Consider the following 23,120-nt stretch of genomic DNA (forward strand, 5'->3'; position numbering starts at 1 on the left):
CCAGAAGTTCTGATCAGGGAGGCACAGCCGCTAGGGTGTGTTCAGAGGTGAGTCAGGAAATAATTCCTGTAGATGAGCCTTGAGGCAAGAGAAGAGCGATCAGTTCAGAAGCATGAACAAAAGTGAAGGTGCAGAGGGCTGGTTGAGCCAGTGAGGCACTGGAGATGAGCTGATGGGCCTGAGAGAGAAGAGGGGTACGCTGTGGAGTTCCCAGTAATGAGGGAGTGGCTGAAACGGGGCGGGAGTAACAGTGCCAAGCTCTGGGATTTGGACCTACGGCTATAGACGGTGGCAGCTGTGGCACGTCTTAGAGCATGCGGGTGAATTCCTGAGTGGTCCAGCTCTCGCTCTCTCTCCCTCTCTCAGGTGCAGACACGCAGTGCCGATGAGCCCATGACTACCTTTGTCTTATGCAATGAATGTGGCAATCGCTGGAAGGTCTGTATGTCTGAAACTTTCTCCCTCCCCTGTCAACCCCAGCCGCTGCCCCACATAAGGAGAACTATAGCTGCAGCCAGAAAGGGGGGCTGACCAGCCTGTGCAGAGTGGGTCTGCCGAGCTGGAGACAGTGGCAGGTGCTTGTTGGGGAGGCGGGGAGAGGGTGCATGTGTGTGTTTTTGTTTTGGAAGGCACCCAGCGCGGGTGGGAGCAGCAGCCCACATTTTATCACAGGATGGGCAAGTCTGTCATTTGAGCACAGATGCAGTCAGCCTCCTGAGATCCACAGAGGGGAGGAAAAACAACGGCACTCTGCCTTTGGACCGCACCTCTTTGCTGAGTGCTTTCACAGATGGGATATCCTTTGCACCCTGCCAGAGACAGGGATGAGAGGGAGGCTGAGCCCTGCCAGGGGGTATTGTCACCAAATAGCTCCCAAGTCATCCTCCCCTCGTAAAGCAGCCCTGGAAGAGCCTTACGTTACCCAAGATTGTAATCTGGGCTGTCCCAAGCCCCTGCAAAGACAGAGGTTTTGTTTTTAGGCATGGGAGCCAAGCAAAGACTCCTCCCAGAGTGCTCCTTCCTGCCACGTCTTCTTCTGAAAAAAGTCAGTGTGATCATGTGACTGATGTCAGTTTCCGGTACCGTCTGACTTGCACGTGCACTGCGTGATGTCTGGGCCACCAGGCAGCCTGCAGGTGCTCCAAGGGTTCTGAGGCGCTCAGCAAGAACCCAAGACAGCCTGGGAGTCGGGAGCCCTGGTCGTAGGTCCCACTCTGCCCTACTCGTTGTGTGGCTCTGAGCTTGTCACTCACCTCCCCAAGCAAAAGGGTGTTGCTAATGCCTTTCTCCCATGGCTGATGTGAAGAGTATTACATACGCATCCACACTTTGCAAACAACTATGAGAAGTGTTCTTTACAACACTCCTCTCACTTTCAGGAGAGGAAATTGAGCTCCTGAAAAATCCTTAGCGAGCATAAAGCCACACAGTTGGGAGCACTGAAAGACAATACTCCAAATTCCTGATCGATTGAGTTTTCTGCAACCTTACTAAGGGCCTTGACGGCCCTGGGGCCTCATTAGAACTGCCATATTTTTTAAGGTAAAAGTCAGATGACTGTGTATTTTTCCTTTATTCACCTACTGAGCACTTAGGGATGGGGCCAGCTTAGTGGCCTCGTGGTTTAGAGCATGGGTTTTGGCATCAGGTTCAGATTCTAGCTTTATCACTTACAAAGTGACTTTGCTAAGTGACCTGATCTCTCCAGGCCTGAATTTCCTCATCTATAAAAAGGGAATATTAATATCTAGTCTACAGAGCTGTTTTGAGGAATTAGAGAAGGTAATATAAACAAAACATTAACAGCTCTGTTATTAACAGCTGATAGCTTGTATGGTATCTTTGTCAAGCCGAAAAAAGGTCTCCCTGCCTCCAAGTACACATAGCCTTGCACCAGGGTACAGAGCTAGGCAAACAGGGCAGGAGCTAAGTTTCAACCCCAACTTGCCCTGGGGCCAGGCTCTCTTGTGCAGTGCACAACCTGTACAACCATACCCCCCCCAAAAAAAAGGCCCTGAGCACCTATGGGCTGGCCCATAGAAACCACCATTCTTATTATTCTGAGTTTGTGACCTATTAGTATTATGGGAGTTTGGGCGAGTCACTTAACCTGTCTGAATTGCTTCTTTACCTGTGGAAACGGGAATGATATATAGTGCCTAGCTCATGTGGTGACCATGAGGATGTAATGCTGCTTTGCCCAGAGTAAGTGCTCACAAATGGTAGCTCTTGTGATTATTACTGTTGGGAAGAGGACATTCTGCATGCTCTGAATCCAGCTCCTCTTCCTTCATTCCTATTAGTAGGAGCGACAGGGCCCACTAGACATGGCAGCTACATGACTTCTGACAACATTTTCCGGTAGTGTCCCTTGCTATGTGGGAGGCCTAAAGTCTAACCAACTGATTAGTAATAATCACAGTGATTTTTTTTTCTTGTTTTAAAGATTTTATTTATTTATTTATTTGACAGAGAGAGACAGCCAGCGAGAGAGGGAACACAAGCAGAGGAAGTGGGAGAGGAAGAACCAGGCTCCCAGCGGAACAGGGAGCCCGATGCGGGGCTTGATCCCAGAACCCCGGGATCACGCCCTGAGCCAAAGGCAGACGCTTAATGACTGAGCCACCTAGGCGCCCCCACAGTGATATTTTTTTTTTAAGATTTTATTTATTTATTTGACAGAGAGAGAGACAGCCAGCGAGAGAGGGAACACAAGCAAGGGGAGTGGGAGAGGAAGAAGCAGGCTCCCAGCGGAGGAGCCTGATGTGGGGCTCGATCCTGGAACACCAGGATCACGTCCTGAGCCGAAGGCAGACGCTTAACGACTGAGCCACCCAGGCGCCCCCCACAGTGATATTTTTGACCATGAATTAAAAGCCCACCACATGCCCGGCATCAAATTTCCTATTTATTACCTGCCAGCCTCTTGCACTGGCCAGCATTACGACCCCATTTTACAGTTGAGTGATTTGTTCAAGGCCACACAGCTAAGAAGGGCAGAGCTGGGATTTGGACTCTGGTTTCTGTGGCTGCGGATACTACCTTCTTTTTCAACCCCCCCACCCCACCCCACTCCCTGGGTGACACAGGGAGAGCTCTAAAATTGTATTGCCTTTTTGGTTTTGTAGTTCTGCTGATAGACCCGCCAGCCAGGACTTCAGTGAACAAGGTGAGGAAGAACAAAGAGAAAGCGCTAAGCCATTGTAGCTGGAGAAAAAAATAAAAATGAAGATGAAGAAAAATGCTGAACTCTGAATGGGCTCTTAGGGATCACAGGGAGAATCATAGTCTGTGGTTAATATTGATTCGCTCATGGGGAAGCCGAATTGGGGTCTAAGCTAAGAGTCTGTGTCATCAAACCTCTTGTAGAAGCTCAGAGACTTCAGAGCCTCATGGCTGAGGTGTCATGTCTTGGACATAGTTATAGCCCTTTGCTTTGAGTCCCTTCCCGCACATCCCAAGCTCTCAGCTTTTTCTGAATTGAAAAAGACCAGCCAGACGCAAATCTTACCCCACCCCCACCCCAGAGTCTCACGTGTGGGACAGCTGGCGCACAGCTCGGCAGAGGCAGATGGGGCTCCCACGCCGTATAGAAAGATCTCTTCCCAGACACTGCTATCCCCTGTTCAGAACTGACTTCGAGGGCCTTTAAGGACTCCAGACCTGGTCCCTCTAGGCAGAGAACAGATCATCTTGACCTCGAGCTTTCTGAGCGAAGGGCACAGAGATGCCCGAGTCCTGCAGATCCTGAGGCTCCGAACCTAGGCCCTGGGGGTCCCCTCTTCACAGCTCCCTCTGTGGCCCGAGCTCCAGAGGAAGTCTGCAGGGCACAAGGGGCCTTGTCGTGCACCTCCTGCAATGACACTGGCTTGCTTTTTAAGCTGATAGGAACTTTAGGCAAATCTAGAACCTTCTGGAAAAGCCTCATGAGCTGGTCTGGTGGGCATGTCCTGGGTCTCAGTCTCTGATTGTTCCTAGCCTTCTGATGGCCCCAGGCTGAGCCTCCCGGACTCTGTGTTTCCTAAAATGGCCCGAGTACAGGAGTCAGTGAACTCCTGACACTTCATCTCCCTGAGCCTCTCACCTGTAAATATAGGAGTGGCGTGAGTGCCTCCTTCACGGGGTGATGGTGCAGAGGCAGCTGGTCTCCGTCTGCCTTGGTTCCCTCTTCGGGCAGCTGTTGGGGGTCACTTCCACCCAAGTTCCTGCTACTCCCGGGCCTCCTCCACTCTGGGACTGACGACTGCCTTCCTCCTTCACCCATCACATGCCTCCCCCTATAGACGAGACCTGTAAGGAGACCGTGCATAGAAACCGGCCACCGGCTTCAGCCTTGCCACGGTCAGATGTGGGGTGGGTCCTCTGGAAGGACGGAAAATCTTCTCTCAGGAGATAAAACACACAGAGCTTGTCCGTGGCAGAACCAGGACCCACACCTTGGTCTTCTGCCTCCTGTCATTGTGCTCGATGCTCTGCAAGCCCCGGAGCTGTGCCCGGCGCTCAGCCCCCACCTTCCAGGAATGCCCGGCCTGGCAGGGAGAGAGCCCGTATACAGTCTTCCACACCGGACGGGGGTGAGGAGTGCCACACCTGGGGTACGATTGTCCCCCACAGCAGAGTGGGGCAGTGTCGTTTACACAGCCCAGTGCTTCTGACACTGGGCCGGAATCCCCTGGGGATCGGGTTAGAAATGTAGATTAGGATTCAGTGGGTCTGGGCTGGGGGAGGGCGGTCTGAGATTTTTCTTTCCTTTTTTTTTTTTTTTAACTTTTACTTATTTATTTATTTATTTTTAAGAGAGAGAGACAGACAGAGAGAGAAAATTCATATATGAGCAGGGGGAGGGGGAGGGGCAGCGGGAAAGGGAAAGAGAGCATCTCAAGCGAACTCCAGGCCCAGCCCAGAGCCCCACGTGGGGCTCAATCTCACGACCCTGAGATCATGCCCTGAGCGGAAATCAAGAGGCGGACGCTTAACCCACTGAGCCACCCCGGTGCCCCCCCCACCCCCGCTTTTTTAAAAAAACATTTATTTATTTATTTATTTGAGATTTTTTATTTCTTACAAGCTTCCAGGTGCTGCTGATGCTGCTGGTCCACAGACCACGCTTTGAGTAGTAAGCGTTTAGCTACCCAGCTTTTTCTTTGCCATGATCAAATCCCCCATCCAAATGTCTAGAAACCAAAAGCACTAATTATCGATATCACTGTGTCGAGAAATGTGACTTCGGGCTGCTTCAGGCAGCCCCACGGGGTGACTTTCCGTAGTCACAGTCTCAATACCCATTGTGCTCCTGGTGTCAGGGGGAGTTACAGCACAGGAAAAAATACAAACGCTGAATCTCCGCCCTCAATAACCTTACTGTTTACAAAGGAGATGAGTCAGATTAAACAGCACAAAAACAAGTCGGCTCCAGTCCGCACGTCTATACAGTACGCGTCTGCGTTCACAAAAGGACACAGAAGAGCATGAATAGGCCTCAGACTGTGTTCATCAGCCGACGTCAGTACCCTCCCCGCTGGTCTTCCTGTGTCCACTCTGGACCCGCTCCAGTCCATGCTGTCCCGGCACTGACCGGAATAGGCTTTTCAAAATTGCAAATTTGATCGTGTTCTAGAGCCCCCACTCTACCACCCCGCGTTTCAGACCTTCCATTTCCCCCACTGTGTCTGGCAGGATCCACAGGCGGTGGGGGGCTGGCCTCTGCCCTGCCCCCATACTTCGTGCTCCAGCCACGCTGGCCATGCTGTGCTCCTCCTCGTCACGCAGTCCTTGCACACAGCCTGTTGGCTGGGACTCGTGATTTAACTCCCTCTCCTCCTTCACGTCAAAGACAAAGACGGGCCGAGCTGCAAGGGAGTTCGCATGAACTTTGCTACTGGAAGTCTTCCCAGGGGAGGGGAGACTGCTACCTTCCAGGAGGAAAAAGACAAGGTCGGGGAAGGTGAAACACAGAGGCCGTGCTTGGGATGGAGGAGAGGACTTCTCACCCGCAATGTCATGGCCAAAAGCCCTTGAAAACAAAATACATTCAAGATCTTTATGACCAACTTAGAAGATATTTTCTAATCACAGGAACCTGAAAGACTATATCGAGTGCAAAGTCTTCCCAGTAGGCTCATTCGGACTACCAGATCTCTGTCTGTAGCCGTGAGATCCCTTGAGCTTAAGACTTACGTCACCAAGTGTCTATCTGGATTTCTCCTCTCAATACGCTGGCCCTGTCCATACAATTTATCTGAAACTGAACTCACATCTCTTTCTTAAGTGCCCTCTTCTGTCTTTTATATTTGTCAGCTAGATCGCTACCTAGAACCATCTCTGACCCTCCCCTTGCCCTCTTCTCTTTGTCAGTTACCGATTCTATTGTCCTTCCCCTGTCCAACCCTGCTCTTCCCCAACCCTAGCAACATTCTTTCAGGGTTTCTTCTTACCTGCACTGATACCAAGGCCTTCTACTGGCCTCCCAGCTCAGAGCATCCCTACCTTACCTGCATCTGCCCTGTGTGGCTCTGAGCGTCGTACCCCCAGTCTCCTCCGCTGGATTTCCTCCAGCTGGCGAACGAAACTCGAACTCCTTGGTTTGACTTTCAAAGCCCCTCTCCTGTCTTGGGTGGCTTATCTTCCACCCCTCCTGCCCCTTTGCTCCAGCCTATGGGAGGTATTTGCTCTGTCCTTGAAAACCCGATACCTGGGCGCCTGGGTGGCTCAGTCAGTTAAGTGTCTGCCTTCGGCTCAGGTCATGATCCCAGGGTCCTGGGATTGAGTCCCGCATTGGGCTCCCTGCTCAACAGGGAGTCTTCTTCTCCCTCTCCTTCTGCCCCTCTGCCTGCTTGTGCTCTCTCCCTCTCTCTTAAATAAATAAATAAATAAATAAATAAATAAATAAATAAATAAGGAAAGAAAACCTGATGGACCTTCCCAACTGTGACTGCCTATTCTGATTCCCCTCCCCCCCTGCCCCCCCATCCTAATCTTGCCCATTCTTCAAGGCTCACCTCAGGTGCCTGTCTTTCATTTTTTTTAATTGAAGTACAGTTGACATACATCCCTTTTTTTTTTTGTTTATCACTCACCATCTTTTTTTTTTAAGATTTTATTTATTTATCTGACACAGAGAGAGAGAGGGAGAGCAACAGAGGCAGAGGGAGAAGCAGACTCCCCACTGAGCAGGGAGCCCGATGTGGGACTCAATCCCAGGACCCTGGGATCATGACCTGAGCTGAAGGCAGACGCTGAACCAACTGAGCCACCAGGCGTCCCTGTGGACATACGTTCTTAGCTTCAGGTGTACAGCATAGTGATTCACAATTCTACACGTGACCCAGGGCTCACCACAGGGAGTATGTCATCCTTTGGCACCGTACAACATTATTACGGACTGTATTCCCTATGCTGTACTTTTCATCTCTGTGACTTATTTATTTTATAACCGAAGTTTATATCTCTTAACCCTCTTCACTTAGTTCACTCCTCCCCCTGCCTTCCTCCCCAGATGCACATCTTCTGTGTCATCTTCTCTAATCCCCTGGCCACAAGAGATGTTCCACAGAACTCCCACAGTGCTGTGACACTTTAATAATTACACTGCATTCTACCATGATGATGATGATTTCTTTGTATCACAGTGTCAATAACATCTATTCATTATCGAGCATTCACTAGCCAGGCATCTTGGGTACGTTCCGTAACTTGCCCATGCCTCTGTTTTTCGTCTGTAAAATGGTGGTAATAATGGCACCTGGCTCAAAGGGTTGTAAGGATTCGTTACGATCATACCTGACACAAAGTACTTGATTAGTGAATGTGAGCTATTGTCACTACTGTGAGTATAGGGGCTTACTTTCTATTGTCCCCACTAACCCTCAGACCCCATGAACTGGGTTACTATTATCATACTCTTTTGGTTTGGTTTGGTTTTCAAATATTTTATTTTTAAGTAATCTCTACACTAAACATGGGGCTTGAACTCACAACCCCGAGATCAAGAGTCACATGCCTTGCCGACTGAGCCAACCAGGTGCATCCTTTAAAAAAAAGAAAAGAATTTATTATTTACTTAGAGCACGCGTGTGCGCACACACAGAGGGGGAGGGGCAGAAGCAGAAGGAGAGAGACCATCTGAGGCAGACCCGAGCCCTAGGCAAGCACTATTCTGCTTTCTGTCTCTATGAATTGTATTATTATACTCTTTTTAAAAAGATTTTATTTATTTGAGAGAGAGAGAGCATGAGCAAGGTGAGGGGCAGAGGGAGAAGCAGACTCCCCAGTGAGTGGGGAGCCTGACTCAAGACCCGATCGCAGGGACCCTGAGATCATGACCTGAGCCAAAGTCAGACGCTTCACCGACCGAGCCACCCAGGGGCCCCGTATTATCATACCCTTTTCACACACTGAGGATACCAAAGTTCAGAGTAATTTGCTTTTAGGAGACGGAATCTGGACTTGAACCCAGGCCCCCATGCATGCTCTAAGCCACTTTGAAACATGGCTTCCTCTCACAGGGCATCTGTGATGTGTTTTACTTCCCTCGTAACAGTGATGGCGCCCGTGTGCCCAGGCCGTCCTCTGTGCCGCCATTCTCACATTTAATCATCACAGCAGCCCCGAGGTCATTGTGAGGGGCCGTGTCCTATCTCCCCGCACACTGATACAGAAGTGAGACACAGTAAGCATGTTCAGTCTATGGGCCTATCCGATGCCTTTAAGTAGGCCAACTCATACTAAATAAGTTTGTTGTACGATTTTAATGCAATTGTTTACGTTTTGGGGAAAATGTTGATCTTCTCAGGAGAAAACCAGCTGAAATTCAAGAGCTCGGAAAGAACTTCCCAATCCTCTGCACTCCCCCTCCTCCTGCAGAGTCAATCTGCTCGTCACACCCCAGGCCAGCCCCCAGGCCGCCCCCCTCCCCCCCATCTGTACCTCATCCCCAGCTCCGCTGATCCGAGGCCAAAGCCTGAGGCAGGCAGGCCAGGGGACATAAGAGACTGTCCCTGCTCGGCTTCCTCCCCCTGCCACTCCACCCCCACACGCTTCCCTCTAGCCCTGCACAATCCTGGCCATCCTGGAACAAGCTCTGTCCTTTCACGCCTCCCTGACTTCGCACATGCTGTTCTGGAAGACTGGAATGCTTTCCCTCCCCTCGTTCTCCACCTCCGAGACTCCTACAGTCTCTGCGAGCCAGCTCAGATGTCACCTCCTCTGGGAAGCCTCCTCCCCTCTGCTGTCAGTCCGCCCCCTTCTCTGCACAGACTTGCTCACCACATACTACAGCACTTGGCCTGCAACGACTGCTGTCGGTGTGTCCCCCGTGTCCCCAACTCGTGCCGGAATGACGCTTCATCTCTGCTCCGCGTGGGGGTCAAGGGGAGCCCAGGACGCTTCGATTTTTTTTCAGGCTCCTGGTATATTTGAAAATGAAGAAACGACAAAACAAGTTCACGAATAAATACTGAGGCATGTTTTTCCATGTTTAATACCTTAATGCTTCTAATTCAAAAAATTACACCATAATTGGGCTGCTCACAAGATGATTACAGGATTTATTAAAATACAATAATGCATAGTGCTCCACAGGCATAGCAGTCTTTGTTAATAAGAAACAAGCTTAAGGACAAAGAATGAGGGTCTTTCATCAAATTAGTTAGTGGATCTGACATAATGTATAACCCCATTCGGAGATAATGTCAAAAGCTAACTTGGAGACCCTGGCCCAGTGGGTTTTCTGGCCCCTTTCCGTGATGAGGGGCTCTGCTGCCACCTCTGTACCCAGTAGGTGCTCAGTGTTTGCTGAATGACGGGAACACGTGCAGCTTTCCAAGTTAATTATTGAAAATTCACATACAATAAGTATTCCTGAGAAACAATGAAGTCCTGAACAATGGGGCAGGAAACCACCTCCTTCTCCAGTGACCCCCAGCCCTAAGTGTCCCACTGAAGGCTGCAGCAGGAAGCCCCTCACCCACCGTCTTTCCTCCCCTTCTTCCCCAAGGGCATCAAAGGCAGTCAGGCTTTCCTTTTGCTCTCAGACTCTCTTCTCCTCCACCCTCTTGAGGGTCCCAGGTGAAGGGAGAGAAAAGCACTTACTCAGAGAAGGAGGCCGGCAGCCAAGCTGGGCTCGGAGAGCCATCCTGCCCCCAGGCAAGCCTAAGGAATGAAAGAAACAGCGAGAGGACAAAGAAGGACTTAAAGCACTGGAGCAAGGGGGAGAAAGGCCTAAGGAAGTTTACAAAGCAATCTGTCAGAGAAGGACTGGAAAGGGAGCCCTGCTGGGCTGAGGGGCTCAGGCGCTCAACTCACCTTAGGCCCAATTAGAAATGTGCAATTACTCAACCAAAGTCTGAACTGACGCCCCTCCTCCTTGTCCCCCAGAAGTTTCCCTGAGCGTGAGGCCTCAACTTGCTGGGTTTTGGCAGCCTCAAATACCTCTGCTCTACTGGGCTCAATCTACCAATTTGCTTGAGTCTGCTCAACTGGCCCAACTTCCAATTCCCTCTGGATTTCTAGCAGAAACACTATGTGAGTTGAAGGTCACCAGCAGATTCTCACCGCTCTTGGGCCACTCCGACTTCCCAGATTTTCTGAGCCAGTGAAAATATCCACAGACCTTTCTGAAGTCTCCCCTGCCACCAAAGGCAGGATTAATAATAATAACAGCGATCATGCGAGTGTCCATTCTGTGTGGAGTGCGTTATGTCACCTCACTTAGTGCTCACCACCGCCTGAGGTCTGATTGCCCTGTTTTACAGAAAGGGAGAGACTGAATGACGATCTAAAGGACAAACAGCCTGGACTTCAATTCAGGTCTGTCCAACCTTGATACCCCACACTCTTCCCACTATGGACACTGTCTCTCGGGGACCCTCTACAATTCCTTCCCCCCTCCTTTTGTTTTCTTTTTTGTGGAACCCAAATAAATTTCAGATGGGGTTGGATGGTACGACTCTGAGCTATCTAAAGAATTCCTAGCCTCACAGCTGGGGATGGGAAGTGGAGTGGGAGTGGGAGAGTCTGCCTCATGGCTGGGTAGGGTCCTAGTTCTTTTTAGACACTTGAGTAATTTAACCATAAATAACTGGGCACTGGGAACAGGACACTCACTAATAAAAGCATAGCCTGGAGTCATGTTGGGGGTGGAGGGGGGGGGAATTCAAGTCACTCAGTGGGTGGATGTATCTGCAAAACAAAAGAAAAGCCCCTTTCCCAGCCCAGGCGGAGAAGTCTCCTGTAAAGTTAGAGACAACAGGCTTCTGGGCACGTAGCCAAGGTTCTGGGGATATTTATAACTTGAAGAGGGTGGGAGTCCCTAATAAGCTGCTATATTCTTTTTCCATCACTTCCCTCTCCAAGGCTACAGCGAGCTCAGGGCTCTTCCCCACGCAGAATGCCTGCTTTCCCTAGCGCTCCGCTGCCATTGTCTAATTTTCTCATCCTGGCTGGGGAAAGGGAAGGCTGCAAGTCCTTCCGTTCGGAAGAACTCCAGTTGAATGCAGCTTAGCTGCTGCTGGTGTTTCTTGGCTAGCTGCTGTGGTCTCAGAGAGCTGCCTATGAGTCTGTGGTTTCCCTGAGCTGCCTGAGAGTCTGTGAGTCTTTGGGATCCGCCTACGGATCTTTGGGCTCTTCCTGCAAGTCTACGGATTTGAAATCTACCTGCGGGGCTGAGGTATCCGGGATCTGCCAGTGATCTCCAGAATCTTTCCAAACACCCTAAGTCTCAGAGGACTCTGCCTGCGGATTTGGAATCTGTTTGAGGCCTCTCAGATCTCAGAGCCGGCGATCTAGTGGATCTTCTGCGGGTCAGGAGGTAAGTCTGTTCTTTTCCCAGCGGGGTTTTTCGGCTTCCCACCTTCAGCCGGGCAGGGACCGCTAGCATCCTGAGGGTCCGCCCGGCTCAGGCCCTCAGAGGCCCAAGAGCCCATCCGTGCAGAAGACCGTCAGAAATCCTTTTAGGAGACAAGCCCTCAGGGATGATAAGGACGACTCTTCTCAGTCCCGGGGCCTGACTCGCTCCTCCTTAGGCGCCCTATCCCCCACCCTCGCTTCTGTATTCCCTCAGGGTTTTCGCTTCCCCTCGGCTGGGCGCAACTCAACCCGCCCCTCAAGGGGAGCCCTCTTTAGAAGGACAAGGTTGGATGCCCCTACAGGGTTAATAGCGATGGGGCCGGGACGCCGCCTGGCCAAGCCCCGGACTGCACCAGCCGGCGTACCGGCGGCGCGGGGCCTCTTGGGAGTTGTAGTTTGAGTGGCTGGGTGAGAGTGCCGCAGGCACTGCTGGGAGACGTAGTACGTGGGCGGAGCTCAAAGTTACAGCGCGGCCGCTGAGTCTCCCCTGGGGAGTGGGCGGCTGCCGCTTTCCTCTCAGGCCCCTGCTGTCAAATGAAGACTAATCCCAGAAGAACCCAACACAGGCCAGCGCCTAAATTAGGCCCGACGTCGAAGTTAAGGCCCGACTCAAGCTTCTAAGGTCGTGAGGAGATGCAGGGCAACCTCTCTGGCTTAATTGGGCTGTGGTCTCCAAGAGAAGAAAGCGGAAGATACTACGCCCTGGCTAGGAGGACGTGCTTCTTTCTTCACCCTTTTGTTCTTTTCCCTCCTTGGTTTTTGGCCTCTGACTGGCCTTTGTACGCCAGAATGGAACTCCAACTCCCGACAGGCCACGGGGGCAGGCGCAGGCGTAGTAGAGGACCTCAGCCAAGGTACAAGAGGCGGGCCTAGTGTTCGGCATCTAATTGGCAGAACGTTTTGCGAGCTTCGCTCGCTGATTGGTTGAGGTAGCTGCCGGAAAGGGCCCGGCCTCGAGAGGGGAGAGCGGAGGCGTTCTGTGGGCTGGGCTGAGAGCCTCCTCCCCGAGACAGCATCGACTTGACCCCCAGCCCGGGAGGGCCCGAGCCAGGGGTCTGTCTTAGTAAATTCCTGCAGTGCCTCCACCCTACGGTGGCAGAGACACAGAGGGCGGGTCGTGCTCGAGGGTCAGGGAGGAGAGTGACCCGGCCCGGGTCCAGGGCCCTCCCCACCCGCCTGGCGGCCAGAACTCCAGCCCTGGGGAGTGGGCAGGGCCTGTTTTCTGTGCCTCACGCCCTGCTTTTCGCCTCCTTTAGCGCTGTCTGCTAGCTGCCTTTCCTGCTCTCTCTTCTGGGAGGCGAATCCTTGAGTCCGAGATGGCAGCCACCCTGCTCATGGCTGGGTCCCAGGTAAGCCGGGGGTGGCTTCTCGGACCCTGCCTCTGCTTACCCACCTGTCCCGGCGTTTCTTTGCTCTGCAAATCCCTGTTGGAAATTTCCTGGGATTAGTAATTCGCTCGCCTCGGTATTCTGCCTCCAGGAACCTCAGTACCAGGCCAGTATAGCCACCAACAAGCGTTTATTGAACACCTGCTGTATGCCTTTAAATACTGGGGAGACAAAAGCTGGATGAAACGGGCCCTCCCTGCCTGCTCACAATCTGCAGGGAGACAGACACATCCGGTTAACCGTGATACAACGTGATAACAGCTTTATTTGTCGTAGGAACATAGTGCCGTGGTGTGGGAACCAAGAAGTGGGAGTGATTAATTCTCGAGAGTCAGAGGGAGGAATGGAGCAGAGCAGGAGGATAGGGGGCACTGAAGAACAGTTGGCACTGAACAGGGCCTTAAAGAATTGTAAGATTTCACTAGTCTGAGAAAGAGAAAAGAGGAACACTGAGTAAAGGTATGGAGAGATGTAGGTGCTGCATGTGTTCTGGAAAAGTGCCGCTAGAGGATAAAGTTCTGGAGTGGGCAGGGATATCTGGGCATGGAACCAGAGCAGTAAGCTGGTAAATGACTCCCTTTTCTTTTTTTGCCTGCTTATTTCTTCTCTCGACTCTTCAGAGTTAATTCCTTTTGCCTTCTCAACAATTCTGACCATGTCTCTAATTTCAAGAAGAAAAACTGGTAGTAACCTCCGGATACCAAGTAATGAGGAAGCATTGTGTGATTTCAGGCACCTGTGACATTTGAAGATATGGCCATGTACCTCACTCGGGAAGAATGGAGACCTCTGGACCCTACACAAAGGGACCTTTACAGGGATGTTATGCAGGAGAATTATGGAAACGTTGTCTCCTTGGGTAAGTAAGGATTCTCTCTTTCTTCACCCCCACGTTTTCAAGACTCTCAAAAATGGCTTAACTCTTTCAACGCAATCTGGTTGTTTGATTTTTAAAGCATTTAATTGGCTCTTGGCTTGAGTTGAGTCCTCAGGCAAATCTTTGTAGGAACATCAAGGTCATATTGTCTAAAAAGAAAATCTGTTTCTGCCCATTTTAGAAACATTCGGTTTTCTTGTGCCCTGAGTCATCTACCATTTTCTAGCCTGTTTGTACAGATCACTGACCAAACAGGTCTGACATAATGGTGCATGCCAGGATGTAAATGCCCCTGTAAATGGTGGTTTTACTGGAAGATGAGGGGAGTTCTGACCCAGGTTCATGGGAGGGCAAAAAGCCACATTTTTGTGTTTGTTTTGGCTTCAGAGCCCTAGCTTTGCCTGAGGTCCTTTATTTATCTGGAGCAGGTACTTGTCTAGAGATGTCTCAGAGTCGATCGTAGGTTTTAAGTGTGTCAAATATTGTTCAGGACAATCATGAACTAAATGAGATCACAGATTCAATTAGGAAGGGAACCTAAATTTTTTGATGGTCTGCAAACCTGTCTTCTCTTAGCTATCCTTTGGTCTGGGTGTAACTAGAATAAACAGAATATTCTTGAGCTGAACAGTCTTTTGACTCACTTTGTCTCCCAGTAAGACTTGACAGAAGTTAGCAACTATGTTTGGTTCACTAGGTCATCTGCCACTCATTAGGACTAATTCTTTTTTGAAAATCTTTATTTCTGTAGCCTTTTCCAGAACAAAAGTCAACTATGAGGGGTTTCCTTTTAAACTTGGGCTCTTCCTGATGTTCCAAGATTCTTGGATCTTTACTTTAGAAAAGTAACTAGAAATGAAGTTATTTACCCAGATGTATTGCAGTGTCTGATCCAAATATTCCATTCAATCCAACAAAAGCAAGAAGTGAAAATCTTAAAGAAATGTGAATTTATATGGCTGTAGTCCAGCCCAAGAAGCCCTTGTTAGAAGGATGGAAGTATGGAAGAACACATGCATGTGCGCGTGCACACACACACACAGAAAAATAAGTTCCTTTCCCAAATAAATTTGGGACTGGGATAATAATATTTACAAGGTTTCTTTATCTCCAGACTCTTTGGAACCTTTAATGTGTTAAATGGCATGTGAATTCTAAGAAAAAGATGTTGGATGCACCATTTACCAAATAAATTTATCCAAGGACCCTTTCCTCCCAGGATACCTAGTAACCTCTTTGTTGAAGAGTACGCTAAGAAATACAACTTGGAAAATACAGTGTCTGGTAGAAAGTTTCTTATGGACAGTGGTTGTATATTTTCATTTTCATTTGAAGACTGTATTTAGTTATAATATCAGGAACGTTCTGAGCCAAGCATTGTTTTTGCATCCTCCAACCTTCCCTCCTCTGTTCATATTAAAAGGCCACTGGAAAGTAGCAAGTAGTGTTTGGCAGTCACCTTTCCTGTCAACTAAAACTTGATACAGCTAGACAAAAATTTGTTTTTTCTATAGTAACCCAGTAGATTCTTAGTAACTATTATATAATGGTAATAATAAAGACTTGAAAAGTTAAGAACATAACACACAACACAATCACACATAAAATATCTAGGCCCTTGGCTTTTAGAGATTCTAATATACAGTCTCTTATATTTTCTGTTTCTGGCTCTTTTCTTTCAAAACACCAGGAATATATACAATTTTCATAAAGAACCATTAACTATAGTGGTACAGAGCAAGAACTATTATCAGACAGACCTAGATTTAAATCTTGGCTCCACCATTTACTACTCTATGAGCCTGCACGAGTCACTTCTCTGGGCCTTTTTCTTTTTAAGATTTTATTTATTTATTTGTCAGAGAGAGAGAGAGAGCGTGAGCGCACAAGCAGGGGGAGCAGCAGGCAGAGGGAGAAGCACACTCCCCTCTGAGCAAGGAGCCTGATGTGGGACTCCATCCCAGGACTCTGGGATCATGACCTGAGCTGAAGGCAGACACTTAACGGACTGAGCCACCCAGGTGTCCCATTTCTCTGGGTCTTGGATTTAAATCATTCATAGAGTAGAAATCATCATAATGCTCAACTTTCAGGGTGGTTGAGGTAATTCGGGTAAAGAATTTAGCACAATGTCTGGTACACAGTAGGTAAATTTTTTGTGTATATTTGCCATTATTATTATTATTATTATTAATCCTTTATTACAGATTTTGAGATCAGGAGTGAGAATGAGGTGAATCCGAAGCAAGAGATTAGTGAAGATGTAGAATTTGGGACTGCCTCTGAAAGACCTGTTGGGAATACTGAGGAAAATCCTGAAAATGAAGAGACCTTTGAAAGTGGAGATAGACCAGAAAGACAGTGGGGAGATTTAACAGCAGAAGAATGGGTAAGCTATCCTCTTCAACAAGTCACTGATCTGCTCGTTCACAAGGAAGTCCACACAGGCATCCGATATCACATATGCTCTCACTGTGGAAAGGCCTTCAGTCAGATCTCAGACCTTAATCGACATCAGAAAACCCACACTGGAGACAGACCTTATAAGTGTTATGAATGTGGAAAGGGCTTCAGTCGAAGCTCACACCTTATTCAGCACCAAAGAACGCACACTGGGGAAAGGCCCTATGACTGTAATGAGTGCGGGAAAAGTTTTGGAAGAAGCTCTCACCTCATTCAGCACCAGACAATCCACACTGGAGAAAAGCCCCACAAATGTAACGAGTGTGGGAAAAGTTTCTGCCGGCTGTCTCACCTAATCCAGCACCAAAGGACACACAGTGGGGAAAAGCCCTATGAGTGTGAGGAGTGTGGGAAAAGCTTCAGCCGGAGCTCTCACCTAGCTCAGCACCAGAGGACCCACACAGGTGAGAAGCCTTACGAGTGTAATGAATGTGGACGAGGCTTCAGTGAGAGATCTGATCTCATCAAACACTATCGAGTCCATACGGGGGAGAGGCCCTACAAGTGTGATGAGTGTGGGAAGAATTTCAGTCAGAACTCCGACCTAGTGCGCCATCGCAGAGCCCACACAGGAGAAAAGCCGTACCACTGTAATGAATGTGGGGAGAATTTCAGCCGCATCTCGCACTTGGTTCAGCACCAGAGAACCCACACTGGGGAAAAGCCATACGAATGTAATGCTTGTGGGAAAAGCTTCAGCCGGAGCTCTCATCTCATCACGCACCAGAAAATTCACACTGGAGAGAAGCCCTATGAGTGCAACGAGTGTTGGCGAAGCTTTGGTGAAAGGTCAGATCTAATTAAACACCAGAGAACCCACACAGGAGAGAAGCCCTACGAGTGTGTACAGTGTGGAAAAGGTTTCACTCAGAGCTCCAACCTCATCACACATCAAAGGGTTCATACGGGAGAGAAGCCTTATGAATGTACCGAATGTGAGAAGAGTTTCAGCCGGAGCTCAGCTCTTATTAAACATAAGAGAGTTCACACTGACTAAGTCCTGTAATTACAAGAAATGATTCATTTGAAGGTACAATTTTGACATCAAAGAGCTCTCTCAACACTGAGCTTCTTTTACCATACTGAATTTCCTTGTGGGCCACGGTTAAAAGCATCAAAGAAGATAAGCCATTTGCAGTTCTGACCCACAACTCTGGGAATGTTATCCCCTCCTCCAAAGTAGTGATTTTTATTCATTCGATATTAATGAAGTACTTCATCAAAATCAGCCCCACAAATAACTGGGAATCTGAAGACCAGGGGATAAATGCTGGTAAATACTCAGGCCTGGAAATGGAGTAAATCTTTAAAAGTTATTTCTCTCATCCTTGGCCCAAAGAACTATGCTAGGGGGAAATGTTGGACTGTAATAGGGTGGTCACAGCTGCTTCAGAAAAAGACAACCAGAGACTGTGTGAATTGCCACACCTATTCACTCTCCATAGTAGTTGGGCACACACATCTTCCCCTTCAAAAGGCTTTTTTCTTGAGTTGCTCCTGCATTTGTATCTTTCCATCTTCCTGAGAGCAGGATTCTGCACGATGAAGGCAATGATCAAAACTTTTTTCCTCATTGTTTCTAATTTAACTTTATTAAAGCTTGCATCTTTGCAAAGGCTAACTGAAGATACAGATTGAAAGGAAAAATGAGACACAGGTTTGGGGACCAAGGACTCATCAGTTGTGGTGACTTTAGCAAGAGATGCCCACTGTTGTTATTGCCATTAATCAAAATGTATTCATTTTCTTTGGGGATCACTGTAGGGAACGTTGTAGGGAAAATATCTTCAAGGAAAGCTAGGACCATACTGATGGTGGAGTATAAAGAGCAAGTGAGATTGACCACTTCAGGGAAGGAAACACAGAATTCCTCCCCAAGGAACACCACCAGTCCTTTCTATGTTCTTCCCCCTCTACCCTTTAAGATCAACTCTCCTTATACTGCTAACTCTAGAATTTGCTAAAGGCCACATCCCAGTGTTTATCTTGGCTTGCATAAGGGCATGTGTAATGTACAGTAAAACGTGTATTCCTGTAATTTTTCCAGTAGTGGAAACTGAATTCACACAGAATTAGCATGTTCTTGGGTGATGTTGATCATGTGACAGAACTACAGACAACTCCAATGTGAGAAATGTCCTTTTGGTTTCATTTTTTCTAAGGAAAAAATTTAAACACTAGTGCTCTAGTGTGCACTCTCCTGTAAGATCTGTCTTTGTACAGAACTAAGCACTTGTTTATGTGTATCAGTCAATTGTGGGAGATAATGACTAGACAGAGAGGTTGATTGTCCTGTTCTCAGACCGAATTATCTTCTCTTTGGGCTAGTCACAAGGAATTAATAAACCTAGGTAGGAATGTATTTCCATCCTCTCAGTCTACAGATACATGTGGTTAAAATGAGAGTTGACCCAATTTAAGCCTGTTAGTGTCAGTTCTCCTTATCCCAGCCCACCATAGGAATTAAGAAATACCCCAGATATTGATGCTTACCCAGGTATTTGGGGGTGGCAGTGTGAGGGGACTAGAGTAAGGAATATATATTTTTGAGAGTGCCCCCAAATTCTTTCTACTGTGCTTTATTGTGAGTGTTGTAACATTTGAAAAATACTTCTGCCATAGCTCTTTTGGACTTGGTGTGTTAAGGAGCCAGTGGTCTCTCGGGTAGTCTACTAAAATGAGTCATCAGGACCCACAACCGTGTGGGACTGCATCCTTTGCAGTGACACAGCCCTGAAAGTAACAAAATGAAACACCACTCCATCAAGGAGGTTTCTTTATTATGTTGCCACTCCTATTGAAATGCAAACTTGGGCAGGGAGCATGTTTTGTGTTCTATACAGAATCTAGCTGACTGTGGGTATTCCTATTTTAATTGTTGAATGACTTACATGTTCTTGATGACTAAACTCGAGTATGTCTTTTCCTGTATCAGTGTTGCTAATGTTTTTAATGAATATCGAGGTTCTCCTGTTGTGTCTGCGAGCCACAATGGGCATCAGCTTTGGAGTGGCCACAGAAGACAGCATCCTCATGACCCAAGTGTATATCACTCCCTTTTTCTTCCCCACTCTCCTGCCCCATCCCGACCTGTTCCTGCTGCTGCTTTTGGCTTCTTAGAGGTGAGTGGCTCAAGAAGAGGCTTCTAAGTGCCCCAGCAACCTCTCCATATGTGTACACTTCAGCTGGGAAGTTAAAAGGGCAAGGGCCAGACCAGCTGTTTCCTCTTTTACCCAATTGCTGCCCATTCGCTGTGTTGAACTTTGTGTAGAACTTATGCATCAGACTCTCCTTGCTAATGCTTTTTGCATGTCTTCTGCTCCCAAGTCTCTGGCTGCCTCTGCACATGCCCTAAACACTTTGTGCCTGTTTTCTATGGTTGTGGAGAGTGAGTGAACAAGTAAGTGTGTAGAGCAGTTTTTCGTATGGTATTGGTCGCAGTTATGCTAGTGTCTATCTACATCTGTATTCTAACAATATTCTATAATTAAAAGTATAATTTTTAAAAATCAAAACACTGAGAATTATTTTAGTAATCCAGCACTGATTCCTAAAATGGCATTTCATCAGATTCATTAAAATGGGGCACGATTGTGTTGACATTAATGCATTTGTACAAATGTTCTTGTGGAAATTTGGGAGTACGTTGTTTCCACACATCGGTGAGCCCTCTGGATATTGCCATACTTTGGGAAGATGCAAAAATCTGGATAGTTTCCTATGAAGATTGGGCTGGTGGCAGAACAGCATGGAAATATTTGGTTATGAGTGCCTCATTAGCTTTGGAGAAGGAAAAAACAAACACGTCCAAAAGCAGAAATGAGAGGAGGCCTTGTTGCTTTAAGGAGATATTTTTGGGTATCTGTTGAGAACGCTAAAACAATTTCTACTGAACCAGTATTGGGATCCCAGAACAGATACCTCTTAGAAACAGTCAAAGGCCCTCTGTTCATGACAGAGTTACAGTTTGCCTAAGGTAGTGATTATGTATTACTAGGGTGGGGCCACAATTTTCAAATTACTTACAAGCAATTTTCTCTAATGAAACCTTTCTTTAAAGGGAGGGCCAGTCTAGGCAGAGGTAGGGAGTAGAAGTGCTTTAAATTGGGGGAAAATACACATAGGGAAGAAAAACTACAACCCTATAGCCAGGACTTGAAAAGAGATTTTATCATAATCTTTTTAAAAATTCAATTTTTCCTTTCTACATGTTCAACAACTTTTATTTCTGGGAGGAAAAGTTAAAGGAAAACGCGGGCTCACCTGGAGCCTCCTCTCTAAGCGTATTTGATATGTTAATACTTCGCCATTATTATAATGGAGCAGACTTCCTTCTGTGTGATGTGTTCTCTAAGAGGCTAGGTTAGGGCTTTGCTTCCAGGCCACTAGGATACCGATGAATGCACTGAAATGATAATTTGTTAAGTGGTTCCCTACTGTTTCAAAAGTTGGTATTATTTGAAAGGGAGTTCCTATGCCCTGGGAGAAATGGACTTTTTGAAGCACTGGTTAGATATCCATCTCTACAGTGTAGCCTGGGCTACCGCTTATCTACGGGAGACTTCAAAATAAAAGGTCATTAATGAAAAACAATTGAGGAATGAAACTAATAGAAGAAAATTACCTCGTCATGACCCAAAATTGTTTCATAGTTAATCCCATTTTTAAATCTGTTTTCCTAAATGCTTCATGTTCAAAGTTTGTATCATTTTCAGCTTCTCCAAAGGTGGTTTTGTTTTTCCTTTCTGGGAGAGATTGAGGCTGATAACCTCAAAATCTCACTTTGAGTTTCACAACAGCCCCTGCACCTAGCTGCCTTATAGACATCTCCGTTTGGAAATTACCCAGGCACCTTAAAATCAAGCCCCAAACTGACCTTACCACTTTCTTCCACCACCTCCCAGCTGCTTCTCTTGTATTTCTTTCTTTCTCTTTCTTTCTTTCTTTTTAGATTTATTTATTTGAGAGAGAGAGAGAGAGAGAGGGCGAGCATGAGAGAGTAGGGGAGGGGCAGACAGAGGGAGAAAATCTTCAAGCAGACTCTCTGCTGAGAGGGGAACCCCGGGACCGGGACCACCTTACCACCCATGAGATCACAACCCGAGCCGAAACCAAGAGTCCAACGCTTAACTGACTAAACCAACCAGGCACCCCTCCCATATTTCTTAACTCGGTCATTGCCTAGTTATCCAAGCTAGAAACTTGTATATCATACTCAACAGCTCCCGTTCCTTTTGGCGCCCTCCCCAAACCAATAAATATTAGTGGAATAGTCATTGAGTCATGACCAACCTTGCTTTCTATACTTGCTCTCTCACCACTTTCCCTGCAACCTTGGGCAAGTTATTTTCCTGTTCCTTGGCTTTCCCATCCATAAAATGGGGGTAATCATGTCTGCCTCATAGAGTTGCAAGGATAGAAGTGAGCTAATTGGGCTTGAAATACTAGCTGCAGTTACTCCTATCATCATCAGGCCACACCCTGCTTGCAGTTTTTTTTTTTCTTTTAAATTTTACCTAGTTACCGTACAGTGCAATATTAGTTTCTGGAGTAGAATTCAGCAATTCTTCACTTACATACAACCCCCAGTGCTCTTCACAACAAATGCCCTCCTTAAAACCCATCACCCATTTAACCCATCCCCTGCCCACCTCCCTCCAACAACCCTCAGTCTGTTTTCTATCGTTAAGAGTTTCCTATGGCTTTTTTCCCCCTCTCTCCTTTTCTTTTTCTTTTCCCCCTTCCCGTATGTTCATCTGTTTTCTTTCCCAAATTCCACATATGAGTGAGATCATGGATCATATAGTATTTGTCTTTCTCTGACTTATTTCACTCAGCATCAATACACTCTAGCTCCATCCATGTCATTGCAAATACCTTTAAAGATTTTACTGAGGGGGGGGGTGCATGGGTGGCTCAGTCAGTTAGGTGTCTGCTTTCAGCTCAGGTCGTGGTCCCAGGGTCCTGGAGTCGAGCCCCATGTCAGGCTCCCTGCTCAGCAGGGAGTCTGCTTCTGTTCCTCCCCCTAGCTTGTGCATGCTCTCTCTCTCTCTTGCTCTGCTCTCTCTCAAATAAAATTTTTTATTTTATTTTTTTTAAAGATTTTATTTATTTATGTGACAGAGGGACAGCCAGCGAGAGAGGGAGCACAGCAGGGGAGAGGAAGAGGAGGAAGCAGGCTCCCAGCCGAGGAGCCCGATGTGGGACTCGATCCCGGAACACCGGGATCACGCCCTGAGCCGAAGGCAGACGCTTAACGACTGCGCTACCCAGGCGCCCCAATAACATCTTTTTTAAAAAATATTTTATTTTTTAAGATTTATTGAAAAGAGACAGAGCGAGCAAGCAGGGGGTGGGGCAGAGGGAGAGAGAGAATCTTGAAGCAGACAGCCTGCTGAGCACAGAGCCCAATAAGGGCTCAATCCCAGGACCCTGAGATCATGACCTGAGCTGAAATCGAGATGGCGCTTAACCTGAGCCATCCAGGTGCTCCTAAAGATTTCATTTTTAAGTAATCTTTACACCCAACTTGGGGCTCAAACTCATAA

The 23,120-nt window shown here is 47.7% G+C and overlaps 2 protein-coding genes and 1 long non-coding RNA gene across 12 annotated transcripts in view; 2 read left to right on the forward strand and 1 right to left on the reverse strand.

Annotated features, from left to right (window-relative positions):
- Positions 1–3,242, forward strand: part of TCEA3 (transcription elongation factor A3) — a 37,362-nt gene extending 34,120 nt beyond the window's left edge. Inside the window, exons 10-11 of the mRNA XM_087858417.1 lie at positions 367–438; positions 3,129–3,242. Coding sequence (XP_087714543.1) covers positions 367–438; positions 3,129–3,137 — 81 coding nt within the window. The 3' untranslated portion in view covers positions 3,138–3,242. The remainder of the gene's footprint in view (positions 1–366; positions 439–3,128) is intronic.
- A 1,810-nt stretch (positions 3,243–5,052) lies between these two features.
- Positions 5,053–11,789, reverse strand: LOC123782272 (uncharacterized). Of its 6 annotated transcripts, none has more exons than XR_015722726.1 (5): positions 11,653–11,789; positions 10,610–10,740; positions 10,090–10,149; positions 9,265–9,404; positions 5,053–5,912 (listed from the first exon to the last, which is right to left on the reverse strand). It is a non-coding gene; the product is annotated as an uncharacterized LOC123782272 (long non-coding RNA). The 6 variants fall into 6 exon arrangements; XR_006776950.2 differs by having other exon boundaries at positions 10,552–10,740; XR_006776949.2 differs by lacking the exon at positions 10,610–10,740 and having other exon boundaries at positions 11,653–11,776.
- On the forward strand, positions 11,668–21,470 carry ZNF436 (zinc finger protein 436). Of its 5 annotated transcripts, none has more exons than XM_045782359.2 (4): positions 11,668–11,806; positions 13,101–13,193; positions 13,965–14,091; positions 16,317–21,469. In XM_045782359.2, exons 2-4 carry the CDS (start codon positions 13,161–13,163, stop codon positions 17,567–17,569), a joined length of 1,413 nt encoding a protein of 470 aa, XP_045638315.1. In that variant the 5' UTR covers positions 11,668–11,806; positions 13,101–13,160; the 3' UTR covers positions 17,570–21,469. The 5 variants fall into 5 exon arrangements, with proteins under 5 accessions (XP_045638315.1, XP_045638318.1, XP_045638316.1 ...); XM_045782360.2 differs by lacking the exon at positions 11,668–11,806 and adding an exon at positions 12,284–12,698; XM_045782361.2 differs by lacking the exon at positions 11,668–11,806 and adding an exon at positions 12,768–12,897.
- The last annotated feature ends 1,650 nt before the right edge of the window (positions 21,471–23,120 follow it).

Source organism: Ursus americanus, chromosome 33 (genome assembly GCF_024610735.1).
Source record: "Ursus americanus isolate L20-20 chromosome 33, mUrsAme1.1.p, whole genome shotgun sequence".
NCBI lineage: Eukaryota > Metazoa > Chordata > Mammalia > Carnivora > Ursidae > Ursus > Ursus americanus.